The sequence below is a fragment of the Aphelocoma coerulescens genome, chromosome 4 (genome assembly GCF_041296385.1).
Source record: "Aphelocoma coerulescens isolate FSJ_1873_10779 chromosome 4, UR_Acoe_1.0, whole genome shotgun sequence".
Classification (NCBI taxonomy): Eukaryota; Metazoa; Chordata; class Aves; order Passeriformes; family Corvidae; genus Aphelocoma; species Aphelocoma coerulescens.
This window is the reverse complement of record NC_091017.1, coordinates 28,561,204-28,587,200: the sequence shown is the minus strand read 5'-3', so window position 1 is coordinate 28,587,200 and position 25,997 is coordinate 28,561,204. Positions and strand designations below refer to the sequence as shown.

The 25,997-nt window shown below is 42.8% G+C and overlaps 1 protein-coding gene across 4 annotated transcripts in view; it reads right to left on the bottom strand.

The window, feature by feature from the left end:
• ARHGEF38 (Rho guanine nucleotide exchange factor 38) overlaps window positions 1–17,967 on the bottom strand; it is a 41,462-nt gene extending 23,495 nt beyond the window's left edge. For 3 of the 4 annotated variants that reach the window (XM_069013285.1, XM_069013287.1, XM_069013286.1), the window contains exons 1-3: window positions 17,615–17,967; window positions 6,763–6,953; window positions 4,175–4,298 (exon numbers count right to left, since the gene is read on the bottom strand). In XM_069013285.1, the coding sequence (XP_068869386.1) occupies window positions 4,175–4,298; window positions 6,763–6,953; window positions 17,615–17,801 (502 nt within the window). In that variant the 5' untranslated portion in view covers window positions 17,802–17,967. The remainder of the gene's footprint in view (window positions 1–4,174; window positions 4,299–6,762; window positions 6,954–17,614) is intronic. The other variant, XM_069013288.1, reaches the window with a different exon arrangement.
• Window positions 17,968–25,997: the final 8,030 nt, after the last annotated feature.

Here is a 25,997-nt window from a genome sequence, read left to right as displayed (position 1 = left end):
ACTTTACTTCCCTTAGAAACGATCTTGCATGTTTATGTGCATTATTTATTACATGTATTTCTCAGCTGCTCATCTTTGTCATAGCCAGGCACCATTATATCAGTGTTAATGCACAAAAATTCCCTCAGGGAAAAAGCATGAAATCTCTATACCTCACACCCCTTCGAACACAACCTCTTAATTCACTGCCCAGCTTAATGCCCCTTCAGTGGAAAACACACAGGAGAGCTTAAGTAATAAAGGGAGACCATTTTGGTGTCATGGGCTGGCAGGAGGGATGAATGTAAGCCTGTTAGTTTTCCTTTTGACTTTCTTTCATGAATATGAACTTAAATGGGTAATAACAGGAATAATGACTCTATCTTCCATTAGCCATTTCAATTTTATCTGTTTTGCAAAACCCTGAAATGGCAATTGTTATGACCTAGAATAGAGAATTTTCTCCACATGACAGAAAAAAAACCTCCACCCCTCCCCTAATTAAATAAAACCACCATGGATTACAGCCATTTTTATATAATACTAGGTTTATATTCAACTGAAGAAAGAGAACACTTCCATTTCCAGACCTCCACACCACCATTTTCCCATAAAAAACAGTTGGGAATTTTAGAGGCACTAAAGTAGTCCTACACTCATTTCCCATTTACTTCTGGAACCTAATTCTCTCAGCCTAAAACTCTCGTGTCTGTTTCTGTGTGTGCAAGAAATACTATCTAAGCGGGGAAGGCATGCTTCATTTCTTCTGCTGAGATATTTGTTCAGTCCTTACACCCTTATGCAGCAGCCCCCTGATCAGCATCCTTGGAAATGCGTATAATAAACAACAGCAATGCTAAAAACCTCCCGTCTTGGGCATTTACTGAAAATTATATCTATGTGGCAACCAGTCCAAATAGATGTTTATAAACATTCCTGTTGAGTTATAGCAATGATTATTAAAGTCAAAAGCTGAACACTGCATTAATTGGGAGCTCTCTATTCATTCACAGAGCAAGTGCTGAGCTGTCAGGCATCCTGCATGTTTCATCCTGACCGGAGTGTGCTGTTCCATAATACATTGCATTGAACTGCTCCGTCTTAAAGTGAAAAATGATTCAGTTACCACAGTAACACAGCTCTGGGTTTTTCCCCTAGCAGAGAAGGTTAACTGGGCTGTCTAATGCATGTTGGTTTCAGGGTGCAAATAAGGGAAAAACAATGAGGAGCTAAGAGCACCACAGTACATTTGAGTTACTGTAAGGGTACAGTCAGAAAAGCACCAGATTCCTATAGTTAAATGCTCTTTATCTGTCTTCTCTGTCTTGTGCTTACTGCTAATGCTGATGGCTACCAATGCACATTGCATCCTGGCTTTCCCATGAACTCTACACAGGTCTTTTTTAGCCAACAACGTAAGGGGAAACCTTAACAAGCCTCAACCTTGATCCTGCATGCGTGGCGCCCGATTCTAGAGGTGCTGAGCTCTCACAATTTTCACTAACATTAAATGGAGCTCCAAGTGCTTAGCACGGTCTGTACTATGCTAAGCCCTCAAGTGAGGTCACGTTTTCAGTAGGAAAAATGCAATGTAGCCTTACAACTCATTTCAGTATATACTAGAGGCTGAAAGTTATCTTCTCCAGGAGGAAAGAGTTGGGCAAGTTCTGTTCACTGAAGTATTGTGCCACAGTGACAGATACTTTTGTTGATGCTCAGTGATGAGAAAAATTATGTGCTGATTTCATGAAGAGGGCTTTTTAACAGAAGATGGATTTTTAAAACCTAAAGCCCGTCTTGGTTCTGGCTGTATGGACCAAATCAGATGAGTTTTGGGTGTATCACTGTAGCAACTTGCTTTATAGACCAAAACCACATTGTATTTGGGCACGGCTTTAAAAATACTCCGAGAGATGCAAAACTACCTGATGCCTCTCCTGGAGTATGATGGTCATCAGTCTCAAAGAGAAATTCCTAGGAGAAAGGCCTGAGTAACAAAACAATTTCTCCCTGTTGCTCTCAGTGGTGCTTTCACCATGGACAGCAGTAGGAGAGGGAGGAAGAACAAGTCTCATAGCTAAAGATAAGTCTTCATATTCCTCCATATGCAGTGTCCAGAACAGAGCGGAGAAGAAATTCAGGAGAGAACTACAAAAGGTATTTAACCTATTTTAGCTCAGATTAGGAGACAGGTTTTGAAACCAATCACTCATTAGTACTCATCTCCCATGCCTTGACTGTGTGGTGGAGCAGTCACAGTGACACAAACTGGATCCCTTTGAGGATGATGATTACCAGAAGACACACTACAAGGGCACATCTTATGCAGTCCAACCATAAAGGGGCATCTTAATCCAAGGCACAGGCTACAGCCAAGCTGACATAAGACCTCTTGTAATATGTAGTGTGGATACCATCTCCTTAGCAGAAACTCTCACTCTGCAAGTCTGCTCCTACTGGACATTACCACTTGTCAATGTGGACATAGCATGAAGTGTAGAGAATGTAGACTAAAATAAGACATGAATGTGAGCAACCACATTACTTTGCTTTCAAAGCAGTGAATTATCAGTTCTTTTCAACCTCACCATGACTGGGTTGCCTTCCAAAGTAAGATACTTCAGCGCAAGATTTTTAAATATACTAAACATGACAGAATATGATGCTTTTTCTATAGACTGGTTTCAACAACTTTCACACTGAAGATCCTGAAAACAAAATTATTACTTTGATGTACTTTTAGAGGAAAATAAACCTACTAACTTACAGCTTATAGTGATGCAATTATTCTCCCAGTTTTTGTCTCAGCCTTTGGAAGAATGTCTCACACCTTACTTGACAACCTTTTTCCTGTCGTAAGTTAGCCAACTCTGTGATCAATGATCCCATGCATTTTCATGGTTCTTTGTCTGATTCTGGAGAAATACACCCTAATAGATGGATGAAATTGTTTGTCTTTACTTCTGAATGTGGCAGGAAACTAATAGAATGATTCTCTTGGCTGTGAGAAAGGCACTTCCTGCTAGAATAGAACATTGCTTATTAAGGGTATGACTCATCATGATGCACTTTTACTGAAATACCACCAAACAACACAGACGTATCAAACTACATTAAGCTGTTGCCTTGGCAAACCAGATTGAGACGTGCTAGGATTAATACTTTTCCCAAGCCTCTTACGCTTTAATATCCTGTTTCTTAGTAAAGTGGCAACCAATATTTTTTACCCGATTATTTGCGAGGACAGGGGGACTTTTTATAAGGTGTTACCTGCGGTATGTGGTCAGGTTAGGAAAGAAAGAACCTCTCTCGACCTCTGAATCACAGCTGGAAGTTTTTTAAACTGAACTGTTTAGTTTTTTAAACTTTTGACTTTGCACTGAAGCAAATTCAGAATTCTCACCTGATCCTTTAAGGTGGTTCACCTACTGCCTCTGCAATGAAAATGCAGTCATGGGAGAGCTGATGCGTGGTGGTAACTTCTTAAATCTCTCCAGCTGTGCCAGAATGTCAAGTGAATCACAGCCTCAATGTTCATGACCTGACCTGCAGAACTTGTGATTGTTGTGACATATCCAGGGCCAACCTGTTTGCTGAAAATACCCGTGGATCCCTACAGACATTCCCACACAGAATCCCACAAACTTCAGATTCATTACAGCTCTCTCTACTGTTCATGCCCCTGTCAAGCACATTTAACCACCTCTTACATGAACTGTATCACCAGTAGATACATGTTTACAGTGTTTGGGATGGGTTGGGGTTGTGACATGATGGTTATTCCAAACATTTTAATGTTTTTCCTGAATGGCACAACTCTGAGTATACAATATAAGAGGTAGAGTCAGCATAAGTGGATTTAGGTAGGCAATACCAAACTAGATGAAGCAAATCTCAGCAGTAAGTTGTATAACTCAGTGCTGCATATTTTCTCTCATTCTAAATTCATTTTCTCCTTCTTTCCTCCCCCTCAGCATCCAGATGGATGGAAAAGAAAAGCATCATAATCATACAAGTACAGTACAGCAACTGGACAGGTTTCACATGTCATTTTTCCTGTGTCATTTTGGACAGCTCCTAGCATGCCAGCCTCTGCGAGGGGTACGAGTTAAGTTCGATGAGAGTAGAGGACAGGAGAGCGTTATGTTTATTCTTTCACGCAGCTTTGTAGAACTCAAGAGGACAGTAAACATACCGATTATTTGCATGGGTGGTTCCACATCTGTTGTGGCTTCTTCCAACAATGACAGCAGTTTGGCTGATAGTTGATGGACCAATTCAATGTTGCTAAACAAGCCATCCACGTCAAAGCGAGCAATCTAATGGAATACAAATATTAGGCAGCTACTGACAAAGGATAAAGAAGGACGTTGTGTATTGCAGAGAGCTTCTCTTGCTATGCCCTGAGTGTTCAACACTCCAGGAAGCACCACGTCTGCAAAACCTCATATAAACATCCTCCTTGCGACTTCAAGGACACATACACAGTTTTCACATTAGTAAAATATGGTTGACACAGTTAACAAAGGGTCTGTTATCAAGTGGTTCTAACCTTATTTTGAACTATCCCTAATCTGAAACTGTTTACCTAGGAAGGAAATAAATATTATCATCTGAATAAAGAAAAGCTCCTGGCTTTGAAATGTTTGTTTACTTTCCCACTAAAGGAAACAATAGTTGACAGTGGGTTTGATTCCCTGATTACCACTCACTATCAGAGGCCTCTACATAAACTGAGAGTTTGGCTCTTTGGTGCCAGCTACCAGGTACAAAGACTTCTAGATAGCTGGTGCCATTTTAAGTTAGTTGTCCTATAAAACCAAAGTCAAGATCATATAACTTCCACTAAAACAAACACATTCACAATTCTGGATATTAATACAACCTAAAGAACTTCTTACAGAGCCTGGGCACACAACATGGGCTTCGGTGAACTGTATCAATTTCTACCAACAGAAAATTTGGTTCTGTGTCCCTACTCATCTTACAGGAAGCAGGAGATTTCCAGGACACATACTTTTCATTGCACAGCAGGACAATAGTTACTATTCAGGGACCACTGGAGATAACCAGAGGTAATGTGCTCATACTGAGAACAAAGAAAAGACCAATTTCTATCATCCATATTCATAGTTTCTGAACCTACCTCTCCATTTGGAAGAGAGCTGCTGATTTACGTAGCAGCTTACCAGAGCCCAGGAAGATCAAATTGCATGCTATTGTAACAAAATCACAAATATGCTTTCAGTACTGATGCAGTTAATTTCTTTATAAGCATTATAGGGCCTAAAACATGTTTTTTCCATTTGGAAATATGAAACAGATTCATTGCTAGACCAATTTTCTAAACACATTACAAAGTTTCAATATGGTAGTTTATTGGAGAGCTAGCATTAAAAACATATAACATTCTTGAAAGCCTTTCAAAAGTGCAGAGGTTATTAAATTAAGACAGTTATAATCTATAAATTACTTTTCCTGTATACATTTAGCACAGGACTTCTGACCTCCTTCCCAGCATGTCTACATAGTATTTGGAACTACATTGTGCATGGACACTTCCACACGTTAACAAAGTGACAAAGGACAGAATGAAAATGAATGTTTTCAGTTGGGTGAAAAAAAAGCGACAGAATATGGCACACTTGTCAACAATCTCAGCAAGTTCAACCAGGGAATACTCTTGCTGAGTGCTGGCCAGGCTGGGGAGGAAGTGAAGTGGTGACTACTTCTAAGTGGATGAACGAGTGAGGAGGAAGAAGAAGAAGAAGTCAAGAACCCCTTAAAATTAAGTTAGCAGATGCCGGTTCTTCTGAAAATGGGCTGGAACAAGTTCTGTCAGAATTTTAGGAAAGCAAAAAGGTCCTGCAGGAGAACAGTATAGGTTAAGAGGCATTGCCAACATCGTCCAAAGAAACTTTGGCCTCTGCACCTGTATTTTGTCACCAATTTAATACAAAACCCTACATAAAGAATACCTGGGTTAAGGTCTGTTTAAAATTATTTTTATTCTATATTTGCAGAAAATGTCATTTGTACAGCCTCTGTGAATGCTATGTTTTAGGCCTCACTAACACAAATCTGTTTCTAGACAATCTCTTCTGCTCCCAGCACCATTTTTCTACAAATTGAAATACTGTTGAGGAAAAGGTGCTCTTTGAAGTCTCAGCTGAAAAAGAAAATAGGTATCATTGGCCTAATAAGATCTTTCCCATGAAAGGTAATTTATGAGTCTTCTTTCTTAAGTGTACCTCTTTTGTGTTGAATGCAAATTTCCCAAGTGCTCACTGGCCTGTCAAGCATGGTGTTTATCCACCACAGTTGTCTGAAAGGATGGATAAAGTTATCTTAACAACTAAATTTAACCTTGATGCAGAGGTCCATGCCATTCCAGTTTCTATTGTGGAAAAAACCTTGGCTTTGGAGGTACCAGTAAACATCTGCCAAGGCATGTAACAAGTGTTATAACTACAGAGCAGTATGGAGAGCTGGAAGCTGCTACTGCAGCCCATAGGCAGGGATATAATATCCAAGCTGACCTCTGGACAAGTACCTCGATGCAGTCTTCACACAAGTGTAGCACAAGTGGTCAGGACCATATCTGACCTTCCACTCTCCTCACCAGAGCCCTGACACATCACTTCCCGGAGCGCTGGCTCCAGACCCGCTCCCAGCACCACGTCACTCTTGTGCTGACTCTTGTGCTTGCATTGAGATTGTCCTCAAGCAGAATGTGGCTGAGACCTTGGCATCACTGCCTCATCCTCCACCCCTGGCACTCACCTGCTTGTTTCTCAGGGGCTGAATCACTTCCTTGATGCAGAGATCCAGGTCGCTGATATAGTCTTTCTCCGTCTGCATGAGTTCTGTGATGATTTTCACCCTCCTGGCCATCATGCGTCTGCTGACTTCTTCTTCGTCCTTCTGCAACGAAGTGGCAGGGGTGAAGGACACTCCCTGTGGAGCCATTTTTTCTGTTTAAAAGAGGGAAAGATTTGTGAGGAGAGTCATAATTCCACATGCTCACCCAGCTTGCCCTGCATGACCATGGGTGGTGGACAAATGGCCATAGTGAGCAGGAAAAGAAGCATAAGAAATGGCAAACCCAAATCAGAATGAATGTCATCCCATCTCCTTCTTCTAAAAGTGGACCTGGGTTTGCCAAAGCAAATCATCCTGTGGCATTAAGGGGATAACCCATCACGGGCTCCCCTGGCTTTGATGTTATGTATCAGGTAGAAATTTTCTATGGAGCACAGTAGAGTCTGATTCTTGTCCCACTGAAATTCAAGGATAGCTGATGCCCTTCTACTCCTTTGAAAACACAGTCGTGGTCTGACATCTATTATGATTTGGAGGATGGGAAAAAATGTGCTCCTGTGAAAGAAAAAGGCTGTTAACCATAAAAAAGCTTCACAATAATAACCTTTGTTCTGTACAATGTAACGTTGAGTCTATTCATGGGAAATTGAGAGCTGCAAGTACTGGATGACAAACTTTCAAGTGAAGACAATGTTGCTAACGATGATGATGAATCCTCCAACTCTGTTTAAAAATAATTTTTTGAAAGAGACAAAGGAATTCAAGAAGAATATGGGAAAACCTAATGATCAATAACAACTGTTTCTTGGAGCAACAGAGATCATTGGGATTAGGACATTCTTCACTGTTTTTCAGTACTTAACACCTAGAATATCTGTTTTGTTTCCAATAGATGAAAATGCCAGCAAGTCTTCTACAGATGGGTAATTTATGTACACTACCGGACCTGCACACAATCTACTTAATCTTTAATGATGGTCTTCCCATTTGCTGTCTGTAGGCCAGCCTGCAGAGATCCATGTCAGCTGTAAAAAGGGCACTGAATTTTATCTGTGTACACTGGTAATTTGTATTTTTCATTAGGAAACACACACACAAAACCCAAAAACAAAACAAAAAAAAATGAAGTGAAAGATTTCAGAGGCTATTCTAGTGTTTTTCTGCTAGCCACAAGATGGTGCAGAGTACCAACAAAGATGGACATATCATTAGCGTGCTCAAGTCTGCATCACCCAGGCTGAGCTTTGACAGCACCAGCTTTTATTGCTCAGCAGCAAAGGATGGGAATCTCCACTGACAGTCAGACTGCTACACCTTCATGTCAACTTCTTGTGGGGACTGTACTTAAGGAGGCAATAACAAGCAGTATCAGGTGCTTTGCTCACTGATAGCCAGTACTGATTATATTGCAGTTATTTGAGTTGATTGTTAAGGGTGAGGTCATGAGCACTCCAGTGAGCATCGAACAGCGCAAAGCTCACCACACAGTACCAGCCAAGGCTGTAGAGGATAACCCAGAGCTGGACTTGTGGGAAGCCAAGCAGCATTCAGGACAGACTGTTCCGAGCAATCTTCTGACAAGAGGTGTAAAATATAATAAATACAATGCATCATCTTCGCCCACTCCTTCTACAATTATGCTGACAACTGATATTCAGAAAGGACAGGTTTGTTAGTAATGGTTCTCCCACCAGGTTTTCAAATGAGGCAGATGTGACCACAGATAGTTTTAAATAGCTGCTTTTGGGACTGCACCTGTCTCTACACTACTAGTTTTAAACAGTGAGGACAAAAAACCTAAACAGACCGGGATGAAAGGCAGGGGGTAGGGGAGCTGTTTGCTCAAACTTTTTTGTATTTAGATATGCTTTTCAGCTCGGAGTTGTTAGCCTTGAAGCTTGTGTATAACACAGGCATGAACATTTTGTTCTCAAGTTTGTACAGAGTCAATGAAATGGAAACATGAAGAGGATGTCTCCCCTCTGCAAGGCCTTGGCTATCAAAAAAATTTTAGGCTTAACCTTGCCCTGGTGCGTTTGTGCTGGTATAAGTGCATGAACTGCACAGGAGCTTGCACTGCTGCAGAGCTCACCCACCAAAGGTGCTGTGTGCTAGACAAAACAGGTTCTACCCTTTAGTGAGGAAGACAGCAAAAGTGGTACCAGTATCATTTCACAGCTCCCCCAGAGAAATTTCCTGCTAGGGTTGCAGAATGAGACCACCTTGCCTGCTGCTGACACGCTAAACCAGCAGGTATTTTTTCTTCTAAAAACTTACAGTATGTACCCACATTTATAAATTCACAAGGAACCACATGAACAATCCATTTCTATTCCAGTTTTGCACCAAAATCAGGATCTTTCTTGAGACTGGGTGTGAAAATGTTTGCATGCATGTAACTGTGTGTGAAGAGTTCAGGGCAACTCCTGAGAAAGCACAGAGAGGAAGATCTCAGAAGCGTAGTTTTGTCTCAGACACAGATGTTATCATATCAGATGGAATTTTAAGCTAAACACAAGATGCTGTACAAAAGAACGTTCTAATCTTTTATACTGGTGCCAGGGGAGGCCATTACATGAGCAAAATAAAGCCACTGTATTCCACTTCAGGCTGGAAGTCACAACCCCCCGAGAGGGGCTGTTCTTTCAGTTTGTGTCAGTAGATAGCCCTGATCAAATTTGATTCTTGAATTATGTCAGGGCTCATCTATTATCATTATTACATGCTAGATAATAATGCCAGGAAAGAAAAACTGTTCTCAACAGGAAGAAATAATCATGAGAAATATCAGTTAGATGCTGTTTCCGTATAGAAAACATATTTTTTTAGTAAATATTTCCTTTTGTTAAATGTAATATAATTTTCCATTTTCACTCAATACATTCACTTTTTCATTTCAGGTATATCTGTCTCTATAGAATGCAACAGCAAGATCTTGAAGTGATGATTACAGCCAAAATGTATGATTTCATGTTCAGCTGATTGCTTTTGACCACTTTGAGAACATTAGTAGTTTGCTGAAATCCTTGTGGAGTAAGTGCAAGTTTAATGAATGCACAAACAGTGAGTGCATATCTGGAATATAATCAGACTCATTTCTACCTGGTAATGTGTACCAGCCCTGGAACAGTTGAAAAGAGAGGATTAGCAGGAAGAGACATCACTGAGGATTAACTGCTACAGTAAGAATTTGACTCATTCGTCCTCAGAGATACCAGGTTTAGAAAAATGAAAAATTAGTCTGTTAAATAGTTTCTTAAACCATTGCATCTTAAGCCCAGTTAACAAAAACTAACTGGTACTTTTAGTAGACATAAGAATAAAAAGTAGAAGACAATGTTTGTAATTAATGCTTTTGTGATGCCAGCTATCTGCCGGAGTTGCCTTTCTGGAGGACTTTCCTTTGGAGATGACTTTGGTTTTTCAACTGTGTATTGAAGTACATGGCTCTAGTTGCATGAAACAAGAGGTGCATTATGGGATGACAAGGACAAAGAAGCCACATGTCTTACAAAAACAGTTTCTTGCAAGTGTGAAATCTAAAGATGTCCCCCAGATGGAGACATCCCACAACGTGGTGAGAGCACGGAGGAACAGAGCTTGCAATGTGCAAATGCAGTAGCCCTCTTCTAGGCCCAGGGGAAGTACTGGGGGACTGTTCCGATCCCCTTAAAGGGAGGAGAGGCAGGTTTGCCTCAATCCACAACTGCAGAAAGGAACTAAGTTCTAAACACACTCCAAAGCAAGATTAAAACACAAATGAGGTTAAATGTTGGGATCCAAAGTGATAATGCAACTTTATTTTTCTTAAAAGAGGAAAGAAAGAGAGGAAAACAGAAAAGTAGGAAAATGCCAGAATAATTACGAGAAGCACAGGAAAGGGGTTACCACCACCATGGGTCCAGCGCTGGCTTGCAGAGTGCGATGGGTCTTTCTCTGGTGAAGTCCCTCTGAGAGCAGTCGACTGACCCAGGGAGGGAACAGGCCCATAGCAGCAAGACCAGAGTGGGATGGGGAGCACAGGAAGCCTCATAGGAGCAGCCAGGACAGCAAAGGACAGCACAGACAGCAAAGATTCCGGCACTATGTAGATTTTTCCAGTGCAGCCCCCCGTGACTGCTTAGGCACTTGCTTATGGAGGGTTTTGAGAGTGGCAATCGTCACATCCACTTCATAAAGTTCATTGGCTGGCTCATTTATGTATCAAAAAGTGTGCTGCTTGCTCCCTTAATGTATCAAGGGTTTTCTGCTCACTCCTCTGGTGTATCAAAAGTCTGCTGCTCGCTTAGTGTATCAACTACAAGCTCTATTAATAACTTTCAACAGGATGCCTCAGTTTCTAAAATAAAGCAGTTTGTAAAGTTTTTGTTAGAGGCAACTTAAAACTTTAATTTTCAAACGTTAATCTTCAAATTAGGTAATGGAGAAACAAGAGGTAATGGACAAATATTCCTTGCATTTTACTTGTTCACTACAGGGACTCACAGCAAGCGACCAGAGGAGAAGCCATAGCAGGCCTGTAAGATCTATGTGCATAAATTTCCATGGCTTCCACACCTAGCATGAGCAGCTCCAAGAGGTCTGCTCTACCCATCCTTCCTCCCAGGTAAGATGTTCTGGTTGGATATTACGTTTGCCCTTGGTGTGGGGACCCAGATTTCTCCCCATCCAGTGCTTCCCATGTGGAACCAAAGGTACTAGCACAGAATATAGGAACAAGTACAGTGATGTCAGTGCATGGAGTGAGTTACAGACTTTTTTGTTACTTAGGCAGCATTTGAAAGATGCCAGAGGAATGCAAGTTCTGCACTTGCATTGTGCAGATACAAGGATTTTTGCCTGGCACAAGGGACTGGTGAAGGCATAAGTTATCAAGGTATAACAAACAAATTACAGAATTACTTTGTTTTCCCATGTGAAACATGAGTCTCGTATCACCTTGGATAAATTATTTCTCTGTGAAAGCAAGTCCTCAGATAGCCTGTACCCTCAGATAACCTAGCTGTTACACACAGGAATGTACACCGGCTTTTATCAGCTGGATTTGGGAATGAAATGCAGGCAGCCAAGCTCAGAGACTGCTGCCGTGGCAGCTTTCCTCTCCCTCCTCACACTGTTGCTCTGGCTCTGTTCCTGCTTCCCCTGCAGGTGCTGGGAAGGCTGCAGGCCACAGAGATACTGGGATCGTTGGAAGTCAGGAAGCCTGAAACAGGACAAGCAGCGGGGAAGGATGGAGTGTGACACTACGTGCAGACGAAGAGCATCACATGAGATAACACACAAGAGTTTTACTCCAGATGCCCCTCCCCTTGTGAGGGACCACATGAGGTGTCCTTAAGGTTCCACTTACAGTACAATACGGTGCAAACATGGTGTGAATTAGACCGCTGAAGACCAAGTTGGGCATTGAAATAGAAAAGGATTGGGAGGGGCTTGAGGAAAACCTCTTTTTTTTTTCTTTTACTGAGAGGCTCATAACAGCAGCATTGTTCAGGAGCGGGTTTGTCGAGCACAGGCTGTGAGCAACACATGCAAAAAGCCCCTTTCCTGAACCCAGGAGGAAAACGCTGCAGGACCAGAATGACCTTGCACCCGTATTCAGGGGCAACAGGTTTGCTTATAAAATCTGCATCAGAGACTTCCGTGCAATTAGGTCATTCGATCTTTGATCATTTTTTCTGTTCCATAAGGTACAGAGAATATTTACATTCAACGCGCAGGTTCTTTCTTCAATTCCTTGACAGCAGACCGCTCTAATTATGTGTGTGCTGACAGGACTACAGAGAGCTCCCATGTGACCGCGGTGGAAGGGAAGAAAGCTTATCATCAGGTGACAGAAGAATGCCCTTATTGTTAGCGCCAATACTTACAAATAAAGCTTTCCAGGGCGTCACATCCCGGTATAAATACACCACTCCTGTGGCACCAGGCTAATACGTTAATAAAGCAGGAACTGAGGAAGGGCTGTACCTGAGCTGCTTCCTCCGGGACACAGGCACCTCAAGATTTGGCATGGATTAGCTGTATGAACTATGGGCTGTGTGGCCCAAAAAAGCAAAGTATCCCAATTAAAAAAATGTTTGCTAATATGCTCCGAGGAGGATCCATAACCCTCCTTGTGTCCCAGTCTTCCCTTCGGCTGCAGTTCCCAGTTATGCTGTGGTAGCTCCTGAGAGTCCTCAGCCCCACGGCAGGGCTTGGTGCTAAGTGCTAAGCGCTGTGCAAACACTGCGGCACAAAATGGATTCTGCTCTGAGATGATAAGCTTGCTTCCCAGCCTGACAGACACTGCAATAAGTTCAAGGAATAACTCCAGCTTTATTGCAGCACAAGCTAACAGAATTGGATCCCCCGAGCCTAAATTTGCATGGGAGAAAATAGAAGTATTTGTTAGATCGTGACTTCTCATCACCGGGCACAGTGGGGAGAATTTTCATCGAGCCAGCTCCTGAACTTCAGTAAATAATCTGAAATTTCACTCCTTACTGTACTTTAGCAAACCAGCCCCTCCACAAATCAATACATTCTGCAGTGAAATAGGATATTATCTGCATTGTAGTCCATAGAAAGTTAGTCAGCAAGTACAGCACAAAGCAAATAAGGAACTGGGGAGTGGCACAGAGGATCTTTACACCTGGTGCAAGAAGCTGAGTGCATGGACAGCCCATGCAGGAAGGAGTGGTGTGCCCTGCAAGCAGGGAGGAGATGGGATGGAGAAAGGTGCCCTGCCTGAAACAGAGCAAAGGCAGATGAGTTGCCTCTGACTGGGCCTTTGCATACCAAGGGATAGTAGCTTTCAAGGAATTTGTACAATTTTGCCGGTTTCTGCGTCATTACTGGTGTTACTTATTTCTCATAAGTACGTTAGATGGAGAAAACACACGGCATTCAGGGTTCAGACATGAGCTAAGGCAGTGTACTGTGGTGGTAGCTGTGTGATTTGAATCACTGTCTAATACAGGCATGTCCCTGATGCATTTTAAATTGAAGCGTGTACAAATCATTTACCGGGGCAGTCGACCCATTCACAGCCAAAGTTGTAAGGGAGTTAATATGTAATAATTTGTAAGACAAGGTGCTTTTTAAAGGATGAATTGTCTCACTGAGCACTGCAAATGTGATCTCTGATTCCTTCAGGAAACCCACCATTTTCTATAGCTTATTTTTCACAGCAAGCACAAGTTTGGTATACAATTATTAACAAAAACCAGCAATCTGCCCAAAACCTAACAGACAGTGAACTGCGCTTTAAATGCCTTTTCACGGTGCGCCCTTTTTAGTTAATAGCATCTATCCCCATGACACACTGTATGTTAATCTGCCCTGATCTTGCAAACATTTATGTGCCAATAACTGCATCAAGCAAACCCATTTTACTGAAATACATAGGTACTCACAGACTGGAAGCTTTGGGTTAATTCAAAGACTGATCCCAACATGAATACAATACATAAATATTAATACAGTTACTTTTAAAGCTGCTACTGATGGATTTTCACAGTAGAAAAGATAACTCCTACCAGCCAAACAGCTATAGATAATACATTTGAAAATAGAGATGCTAAATATCACTTTTTTGTTTTGCAACTTCTTCATTCCTCTTGAAAGAACATACTTGCAGAATTATTTCTGCATCTCCACCACAGATGCTAGTGAATATATCTTCCTCAACCCCACTCTTCCCTCTTCAGAAAAGTGATGTTTCTGTCCAACTGATGGAAGAAATATATATACACACACACACACATATATATATATATGGCCTGATCAAGGTATTCCTGAACTCTTCCAAGAATGCAAGTACAGTCTGAGTTCTAAATGACTGCATGGTTTTGTCATGAACCTGGCATTTCATAGCAATGACCTTATTTTCCCCCACCTAAAATGAGGCTGGCAGGCATTTGGTTATCTCACAGGATGAGCTGAAGTACAGGCCCTACTGCTTCCCAAGCTCCTTGAGAATATAATAGATACTTTGCATCTTATTTCCTTTTAAAAAAGAGTAAAGTCAGGAGGTGTTGCATGGCCATTCACACCAGATAAGGTATCGAATAGATGCATCTACTATAGTAATTAACCATGAAAATGCTTTCTTCTGTCTTAATGAATCCTTAATTTTAAAATGAAAAACACTTGCAGAAGTTTTCACCTTTGGCAATGCTATTGTGCACTGCTGTTTGTAGACTGACAGAGCAAACCACCTCGATTACCCTGGAGATCTGGAGACTGAGAAAAAGCCTTTCTCACTCTTCATAGAAAACATTGGCTTACTGTATAAAACAAAACTTAAAAGAAATCCAAGCGCAGAAATTGAATTCTTAGGAGTTTTTATGCCTGACTGCTTGCTCTCTTGGGCTTTTTGTTTTGTTTTTCTTCACAGGCTTTTATTTGGGGACCTCTATTTTCAGCACACTGAACTGCATTTTGAGCATATACTTCAGAGCTGCTGGAAATGGCTGTGGAGGGCAACAGCCCGGTTCCTACTCAGGGAAACCTTTAGAGCATGCAGGGGGCTGGAAGGGCCCTTGAGAGATGCCTTGCCCACGCTTCACCTTGCACAAACGTACTGCAACGCTGATGCAGGCACCGAGGTGTGTAAAGACACCCTGGTCCCTATGCTCTGCCTAGGCTGCCTGCCACTAGCGCAGATCGGGGTCCGGCAGCCCCTGACTTTTAGCTGTGGAAACCTGCGCCACTCACAGGATATTCCCTTCTGCAGGTTTGCTGCTGTTGCATCTCTGTGTCTCACACATCCTTGTCTATGCTAATATCTACCCCAGGTCGGCAGATTATGCGTTAGAAAACATATTAACAAGAGACTATAGAAGGGAGTGGCAACTAAACACAGAGCTTTTCCCACAATTCATATGGGAAGCAAGTGCAAATTACCATTTATATCTTTTTACAAAGCATTTACCATTCTAGGGTGATCAGAAAGTCCCGACCAGGTGACACACAACAGACTAGCTGTCACCAACAGAGCTGCCGGGTTTTCTTAACAAGAATGGAAAACTCAAAAGCTTTGTGCCAACAAAATCACTTCCCTAACCTTGGCGTAAGATGCTTTGCATCCAAGTGCTACGAGAAAAATGCAGAACATGAACGTGTTCAATCACAGCACATCGTCAGCATTGGCAGGTAGCACGTTAGGTCCGGGATCCGTGATCGTTATCAGATTCAGGCACATCTACCTCAAGAAAATTTGATCCAGGTCAGGCCTTGGCACACAGCTGCATTTCTATGGCAACTGTAAATATACGTTATAAGAATTTCTACTGCCTTTGTATTTTCACTCTGAGGACAGGCAACTTCTAATCCAATACAAATACCTTATTAACCCATCACTGCTTTTCTCAAAAAAACGCAAGCAAACAGAGTGAGCTGATACCAGACCGTGCTTTGCAATACGTGGCTGTGGCAGTCTCAGCAGGTGGCAGGAGCTGCAAAGCTGGATTTACTGTCTCTTTGGACTGCTGCCACAAACATAACCTCACACTCTGCCATGACTTCCTAGGCTTCTCCACCTCCTTTGCTTCGGATTTTAAACAGGAGACATTAATGGTCTGAATATGGCTGACACAGGACAGAAAGATTTCACAGTTTTTGCTGGATACTTCTCTGATAACCTTGACGTCACCTGGGCAACCCCATTCACGAGTTCAAAACTGCTGTCTTGGTGGGACATATGCCAGGAGCTTGCCTGCCCAGCTACAGCAATCCATGCTTGTGCCCTGAAACACCCCTGCCAGATTTCTGGATCATGGGCCTGACTTAACTGAGTATTTTTCACCTTCTCATCGATTAGCTATCATGAAGAGGGAACAGCATAATTGATGAACCTCTCTGTTCTCAGCATATGCAGTCCCCATAGAAAACCTATTATTTTCAGGCTTATTGTTTTATTTTCTGCTTTTATTGTCTCTCCGAAGCAATGCTACTTTCTAATTAAGTGCATCAAAACCACAATACAGCAATCCAAGGTATTTTTTCTATTTTATTTCCTCATAAAGGATTATGGTTGCAAGAATGACTGTCACTAAGCGGTTAGAGCACTATTAGTAATACACACTTATAGTATAATAATACTCCAATCCTGTTGTTCAAGACCCTGGAAACCCACAGAAATTCATCGGCTGATGTTCTAGAGCACTCCCAGAAATTGCCATTCACATTCTTCATGCTTTTCCTCAATTTGTGGCATCACATTTAATTTTTGATTGACAAGCCCAGTACTGGCATACTTTACTACAATTTGTGGTCCGTACGCAATTTGGTTATTTGAGAAGCAACCCTCTCCATAATCACAGAATAGTATAATTTGCATCAGTATATGCACCCAAACATGTATCTGGACATACTTTAGTTCAGGCTTGTACAATCTATGCAACAGTTTATAGATCCCGATATTTTTAATTGAGCAAAAAAGGTCCTTAATCCTTCTAATGACTTGGCACATACCTCACTTAATATGATAGCCAAAGACAGATAGGACGGAGCCATCCTATTTTGACATTACTGTTTGTGTTGCAAATGCATTCTGGTGAATGAGAAAGATTTTGGTTGCATATGAGTTCTGCAGGAACTCACCAAAACCTTCAATTATGTTTTGTGTCCCGTCTACAAAGGGGAAACATCTCACACTCTGGAGTTGGGGGGCAAGGGTGAGAGGGGCGCTCATTCCAGCTGTGGGTGCGGGGGAGCAGAGCCTGCCATTCCCTTTTTTATCTCAAGGCTGCAGCCAGGAGGGCATGGAGACACCACCCCAGCTCAGAGCATCCCTAGCAGCAGAGCACCATATAAGCTTCCCCAGTACCTTGCAATTTCTGGCTGTACTCTGTCCTGTCGGACTGACTCCTCCTCAAGTTGCCATGGTCCCCGGCCGTGGTGGTGCTCTCCACCACGGGCTCCGTTCTCCTCCTCTGCCCCATGTAGAGCTTGTTCCTCAGCAGGGTCAAATTCCTCTTCCTTCCCCCGGTGCCTTCCTTCCCCGGACAGTCCATGCTCGCCACGGACAGCCTTGCTTAGTGGTGGTGGTGGCGGGGAGACAATAGCTTGATTTCCAGGGAAGTGACCTCCCTGCCCAGGTGAAGGCTGGTTGCTTTATGCTTGGGTTTGCAGCAGGGCTCGCCAGGCTCCGCAGGTCCCCGGGCTCAGCCCTGCCACCTGTGCCGGAGCAGCTCCACCCCCGCGAAGCTGCCGCCCCAGGCAGCGTTTGCATTCACCTGCCCTACGTGTGAGCGCGCCTGGCGGGGCCGCTTTCAGAGCCAGCCCCAAACCGCAGCCATTCCCGGGCCCTCTCCCTGCTTCAGGGCATGCTCCTCACCCCGCCGCAGGGCCGGGGGTGCCGGCAGCTTGGAGCAGGAATTGCCTCATCTCGGCTGCCGGGCAGCGAGGTGCCCGAGTGTGGCACGGCACCACCATGCTTTCACCAGACCCCTTCCCCCTCTGCACTGCCGGGCAGCAGGAAGCAGAGGGCAAGGCAAATGGGAAGGGGAGGCCAGCCACCCACTCGACTCTCACTCCGGCAGCCTGGTCAGGACCCCAACTCCTTGCATTTCAAGTTGCATCTGCCAGTCTCCTGATCCCATTGAGAGTACGTGTAGCTTTTGGGCTGGAAACTCCGGATCTACAGGTTTGAAAGGCGACCAATCCCCCAGGACAATGAAGAAAAGGGCTGAGAAGGACATAAAAGCCGCTGCGGGATCTAGGAAGTAGTGTGGAGCTGACGCTAGTCTCAAACCAGGCTGTGTCCCATTTTACACTAGGGACAGGGAGGCCAAAGCCAAGGTGAAAGCCTGCCAAGGACCTGTAAAGGACACCACAGCAAACCACCATGCTGTGATAGCCAAGGGAGTGGACACCAAAACACCTGCTCGTAATACCTCTGGATTAACCCCTGGAAGAGATCTTATTATCCTGTCTGTTAGCAATGGCCTCTGGCACACATGTACTGTCTAGTGATCCTCTGTAGCGCCAGTCTAATCAAACGCATGTCAAAACAGCAGGAGGTGCTGGCATCTAAGCTTGGACTGGACTTATCCTGGGAAGAGCCCCAACAGCCATCAGTAGCAATCACTGCCGCTGCTGTGATACCCAACCCTGCGGCCCTCGCTGCTGTAGGAAATGCCTGGTGGGAGCCCCGTGGTGCAGCCTAATCGGTGTTAGTCTCACGCACAATCATTGCCTCAGCATCTGCCAGGGGACACAACTAATGTCCCTCTGACAGATGCTGGCAGAGGGTTTGGCTTTAGCACTGCCACGCTGTGTCCCTGAAGGACTGTCTAGTGAAAAACAAGCTGGGATGAGACCCAGTAGCGTAACCTCGTTTCCAACTTCTGTTTTTCTTTACAAAACTGGTCCTGTAATGCAATCTCCTCATCAAAGCCCCTCATTTCTACCCAGTAGTGAAAAGAAGAGGTTATGAAACTGTTAAGCAATAAACTACGTCAAATTGCAGCACCGTGCCAGTGCTGCACAAAGTGTCCAGCCCAAACACAGTCTGGCAGAGGAATAAAGTGGTGACGGGAATACTGCGAAGACTTTGTGCTCACACAGAGAAGTCACATATTACATAGACAATTCATGTGTTAAGTCCTGCCTCCTCTTTGATATTTCCTAAGAAGCTCTTTATTCTGCAAGTCAGACCACAAAAGTTCCTTGAAAGGCAGAGCAGTGGTGACAGCAGGGAGAGGCAGAGCAGGGACAGACTGTGACACACTTGTGACAAGCATCAAAGCTCCAGCAACAAATTGTACACAGTGTAAAGTCGGAGCTGAGGACAATCAATCACCCCATTTCCTTACACTGGGGACTTTGGGAGGAGCTTTTTTCCGAAGTAATAGCTTGGTATTCATCGAGGGTGGTGAAACTGGTTTAAACAGTCACCACCCTGAATGCCCCCCTTCCCCAGATGATTTTGTTCCCATTATTGCTGCAGGGTGTAAACACAGGCATTTGAGATGAGATGGAGGAACTGATCTGGCAGAAAAGTCCTTCCCTCGCCCCTTTTCCCTGGGCTATTTTCCATCCGGATCTGTGTTCCTGATTAGTTCCTCAACCAGCTAAGGAAGCAGTTGTGGCAGCATGAAGCAGGGGATGACGCAGGGCACACGTTAGCAGCTATGGGTAGGGCTGATGGTTGCCTAAGCCAGAATTACCCAGAGAAGGTATCTCTCCCCACCAGGATTTTAGTGTCATGCTTCTCAGAAGACAGAGGTCCCATCATTTTTTATGAGATTTCATTATATTTATTTAAATTTAAATGGTTTGGAGGAAAACTGGTCAATGTATTTTGGCTGGGTGAAGGTAGAAGAACAAACTTTATAGAATTCTTTACTTTGTAAGCTCTGACACAAATGCAGAGTTAAAGCCAAGATAGGATATAGTAAAATTTGCTCAGGTGTTTATTATGACAGCAATCTACCCACATGCAAAAATTGTCTTCCTCTTCCTCCTCAACTCAGTCACAGGGTGTGAAAAGGTATGTGTTCATTCAGCAACAGAATTGTTATGGGGAAAGCCAGCTGTAGTTTGCTGTGGCTGTTGTACTTGGAATGGTTTACCTGGCTTTAGCCAGCAGCATTGTTTTGGAGGTAGCCAGGAGCCCAAAGCAGGCCTACACCACAGTTTAGAAATGTAGATGAGAACTTTCTGCAACCTTAAAATATCTCCTCTGTGCCATCCAGCATAGGAAAGGCTGAAAATAGCATGTTTTCTGTGATACTCTAAATGAGTGGGACACGTTCAGGACTGGTGGCTTCCCTATCCCCTCTGGAGAGAGGGAGATTTGAGACACAACCAGGTTTATCCATCATCACATTAAATCCCATCACGGATTTACAGCAGTGGGCTATGCCTGTGCAATCAGCAGGGGAATTACATAAAAACAATCAGATGTGCATTTGAGCAAGATCCCTATAAACTCTTATTACTGTTTGCTGATCTTTACCAGACTACAACAAAATGCCACAGAAAGCACGGTCAGAACTGTGTGTGAAATACTCACTGCCACTCACAATAGTATGAGCAACCCTCTCTCAATTTCAAATTATTCTTGCTCTCTTCTGGCCCCACTAACAACTGATGGGAAAGCACTACCAAAGTCACTAATCCATAAGACAAGAAGAATATTTGGCATCTGCATGGACAAAATGCTCTTTTTACAATGAGTGTGAAAATCTCTTTCACTACTCTGTTATGCTCACTTAATTGTACAAAGCAAACTGGAATCCAGTTGATGTGAACACTCACATAGGAGTTATTTGCACGGAAGCCACCCTGCTTAAGAAACAGAACAGGTGCTGGTGTCAACTTGGAAAATATTGGAATTGTGTTCCCAAGCAACTGTATTGGCCACATATAAGAGCTGATTGTTGTATGGTCAATGTCAACCTTTATCTCAGTCCTGAGCTATAAATGAACCAGAAGCGCCATAAAGACTGATGGCCATTAAGTAAGCAAACAGTTATTTGTTTTCTTGTCATACCACACAGCTGTTACAGAAGATTTCATTATAACTTAGGATCCCAGAAGTTACACAAAAAATACTGGTGTGGGTTGACTACCATGCCTGCTCCCTTTGAGTGGATGCATAGACCACTGCTGGAGTCCTGTGGCAATGGCATGGGATTGCCATTTCCAAGTTTGCTCACTGCAATGGCCAACACAGACAGACACCAAGGGAAAAGAGAGTCTCAGTCTGTAGCTGCAGAGTGGCTTTGCCAGTTTTGCCCATGTAAAGAGATTACATTTGACAGGCAGCGGAGAAGCAGAAAGGTACCATGGTACTGCTGCAGAAAGCTGTCCTACCCTCCCCACAGGTGGAGCACGACAGCAAAGAGCACAGATGTCTCTGTAGCTCCCCATCTCCATCTCAGTGCATATAAAAGCAAGCCTGTAACTGTCACTCTGCCTGTATGCACGAGTCAGAGCAAAGATGTCTTCTGAGGGACGAAGTGTTGAGGCTTTGATAAGAACAATCCTGTGTAAGGCCCATCGAGGACTTTGAGCACAGGAAAGTTGCTGGTACGTACACTCTACCTGTTTGCAACAGTACTGGTAAGATAAGAACAGAGTGACAGGTGAGGAAAAAAGCAATAAAAAGATAAGGCTTAGGGACAGGTAAAACAGGAGTCTACATGCTGATTTTTCACAATGAATGAATCAAAATTACTTTGAAATATACATAGGAAAAAAACTTCAAACACATTTCAATAGTACAAAAAAAGAAAAAAGCCTGTCTTGTAGGTGAAAAGTTATTTAGTGTGGCAGTCTCACCTTCACTCCTACTGTTGATCTTGCCAGACTGGTGATTCCTGTAGAGAAACAGGTCTTTAGAAGTAAGTGCACAGCGATAATTTCTTTTAGCCCTGTCTACAGTGTTTCTTGTCTAAATATTTGTAGGAAAAATTCATAAAGTACATGCCTGCTGGGTCTCAGGCTAGGCTGTGGATATTTCTAAGAAGGGAAGGCTCAACCTTTCAAGCTATGCAATCCATCTCCTTGGACTGCTGTGATGCTTTCTTACTCCAAACAAAGCCTCTGCTCCAGTTTACACACACAAAAGGCTGACGTGTTTTCTGCCTACAGAGGGGGACCCATCTCTCAAACTGAAACACCTGCCAGAGAGGAGAAGGGATGCTGAGAAAAGGGTCGGCAGGGCTTGAATTGTCCCTGCAGCGCCTGTGGATCTGTCACTATCCAGCCAGGGCTTTGTGTAGGTCTGTTAGGCTTGGAGCTGGGCCAGGTCCCAAAGGGGGGGACATCTAAGGGCAGTGCTGCTTTGAAAGGGCTGGGAGGTGAGAAGGAGAGGGAACTTGCCAGGAAACAGAGCAGCCCTTTGATTTCTTCAGTGTTACAGCTGTGTAATTTTCTAAGGAAAATAACCTGACTCTGTTGATCAAGTAGATGGCACTGTGATATCAAAGCTAATGAGGAACGACAAGCAAGAGAGTGAGGCATAGGTAAAAGAACAGAAGATGATTCTTTGTTATTGGTGCATTTCAATGTAAAGTAGGAGGGCATAGAAATTACCAAAGATGAAATATTTTCTGTGGAATTCTTTGAGAACCTTATGTCCAGCAATTCACAAATCAAGAGAGGAATGGAACCTAAAAATGGACTATCATGAGCAACTGGAAAGATTTTCCTTCTAGGTCTCTATTTTGAATCATTATAGATTTTCAGCTTCACACTAAAATTTCATATTTCCAGACAGTATTTTTATAGCTGAACTGGAGCCTTTTTTTTTTTCTTTCTGTGTTTGTGCACATTTGTGAAAGAATGAATGAAAGAACTAACAGGAGAGAATACTATTTGGCGATTTTTATTTTGTGATGGGGGAGTTGCCTTGGATTAACAAAGGTAAGAGTCTTTAAAAAATAAGCTTCAGTTCATACAAACAAGTGTAATGGGAGTTAGGGTAGGCTGAAATCTGGTTCACAGAGCTTAAAATTAACTCAGTACAGATGCCTAGGAGGGAACAAATAGACATATCTTACAAAACTAGACACAGCCATGGTGTCCAGGCCTCTTGATGGGCAAATCACTTTCTAGGCAGAAGTCCAGAGAAGTTAAGTCTGGCAAGCGAATCCTAACATACTTTACGGGGGAGCCTAACAAAAAGCATGGTTAAAAAAGAAAGTAACAGCTTAGACAAAACAGCTCAGACAAAAAATTTATTCAGGGAAAAACAGGGTGTAAACTTGATATCTTCCTAATGGTAATGAGTATTATGACTAAATCCAAATTTTGCATAAATACAGAGGATCAGTCTCTTTAAAGCAATTGGATTACTGAAGTGAGTTCACTGCTACAAAACAAGGGTTCACAGTCTGACCCAAGGTACTTTAAGTGTCTTTGGGACAGGAGCCTCTGTTCTTATTCACATGGAGATGGAAAGTAATGTAACCTGATAAACCTAACTCTAGTGACTGAAATACACAAGTCCTTTTAGTTAGATGATGTAGTCTTTCGTTGCCATCAGGCATCCATCAGCGAGCAATATACAAATACATATGTGAGTTGGCTGTGCGTAGACATCTCTCTAGACATCCTCTGCCAAATCCGGCTGTGCCAATGAAAGAGGTTACTGACTCCAATGATTCGTCATCCTTCTCCTGCTGAGGACTGTCGGTGCAAAGATCTGCCGGAGTTGTTCATGGCCCTTAACTTGCTTTGGCTGAAAAGCAGCCTGAATAGCTTAGCCCAATGTCCCTAAACTGCCTCAGCTAGCCTTGCTTGGCTTGATCTGCCCTAGGGAGCTGATCCATTGGCAGGCTGGGGAGATGGTGTTGGCTGAAGGAGCACTGGCCAGCAGGGGCAGGCAGCGACCTGTTCCACTGAGGTGGCTGGGCAGGGAGGAAGGCTGGCTGTGACTTCTGCACACAGGTAGCAGCAGAACAGAAGGCTGGCAGGAACTGATTCCTTCAGATCAATGGTTTTATAAGCCATGGAGATAGAACTTCTATTACAGCAAAATTTAATGATAATGATGTGATCACCAGTCAAGAGCAAATGCACAGGAATAGCACATAGTCATACTAATGAAATTCTTCAAAGCTTTATTAGCTGAAAAGATGAAAATTATTTTCATTCAGGAGGAGGGGTTTCTTTAAATTATGATATTGATAATATTGTCTGCATTTAATTTGCACAGCATTTTAATGGGCAAAACATTAATTTTTTAATATATATGTGTGTATATAAAAAATTATCTAAGATCAGTGTAAATGCACACTGCAGAGTACAAACTTTTAAAGTAAGGATGTCCTTCAGGCTTAGATGGTTATATTGCTGCTGAGTTTTTGCTATACTCCAGTGGCATTTTGCTGGAATGAGATTCACCCCTGTGCAGAGGGCAAGCGTAAAACCTAAGCACCGTGTAAGTTCTACTTAAGTCTTAAGGACCTGGTTCTAATTCCATTGAAATAAATAGCAACATTTTCATTGTTTTTCAGTGGGAGCTGTTACAAGGTCAATGAATGAGATCAGTGCTATAAATGCCTTTTGCTGGCCCAATTGGAATGATATGCAAGGAGCTAGATGCAAAATGCTTGGGAATGAATGTGAAAAAATCCCTTGGTAGTAGAAGACTTGGTAATTCTGGAGAATTTGCTCAAGGTAAATACTGGAACCAAAACTTTAATTTGTTTCAAAGATTCAAGGATGGTAGGTGAATTTATTCTAACCAGGGAGCTGGTCTTACCCAAATATGACTTGAGGAGTAATGGGCATACTTCAGCCGTATTCTGTGTAATATAATGCACAATAAGCAAAAATACAATCAAACCTATTTAAAGCATTATTATTTCTGTAGTACAAGGATAATTTTGGATACCTTAGAGTACTAAAACATCATGTTCTCTGCTCTGGTAGCATTAGCAGGGTTTCAGTGTGGCTTTCTGCTGTATCATCTACCCTTGCTAGGTAACGTGCTGGCATTTATTTATGCATCTAAACAGTGTCTGCACAGAAACTCGTTTATATTTCATACATTCTAAGTGCTTCACAGCTGATTTTCCACTAGAGATGAGAGAGCTTTAGGTAGGACCATGTTCATAACACAAAGCAATGGAGAACTCTGTGCTCAAACTTCATGCATCTTACCAGGACTCCAGGCCACTGTAGTGTATTTCACTTTCCAGCTGGTAGAGGGAAATAAATATGTATCAGACTCCTACTAGAATAACCTTACACCCAACTATCAGCTTTGCAAGTGTAAAAATCCTCTGTGTGTTCTCAGTAAGTGATTTTCAAAGGCTTTGACCTTCCATAAATTAAATCCAGATTCCTCAGAACTAGGGAGAGGCAGAATATTAGTCCTATGGTTTCCTTTTAACCTTGCCCATTTCAGCAGCAGGCCAACTCAAAGAAAGCACATAATAGATTTTATTAAAATAGAAAAAAAGTTACATAGGTTTTTCCTTTTTTAATTACTCCATATGAAAACCAGATTCTTTGTCTTCTAGACAAACCTAAAAATTTAGAACTACAGAGATCTGCCAGTATCTGAGGGGAGCCTAGAAAAAAGATGGAGTGGGACTTCTTACAAGAGTATATAGTGATGGGACATGGGGGAATAGCTTCACACTGCAAGAGAGTAGGTCTAGGATTAGATATAACAAAGACATTCTTTACTGTGAGGGTGGTGAGACACTGGAACAGGTTGCCCAGAGCAGTTGTGGATGCCCCATCTC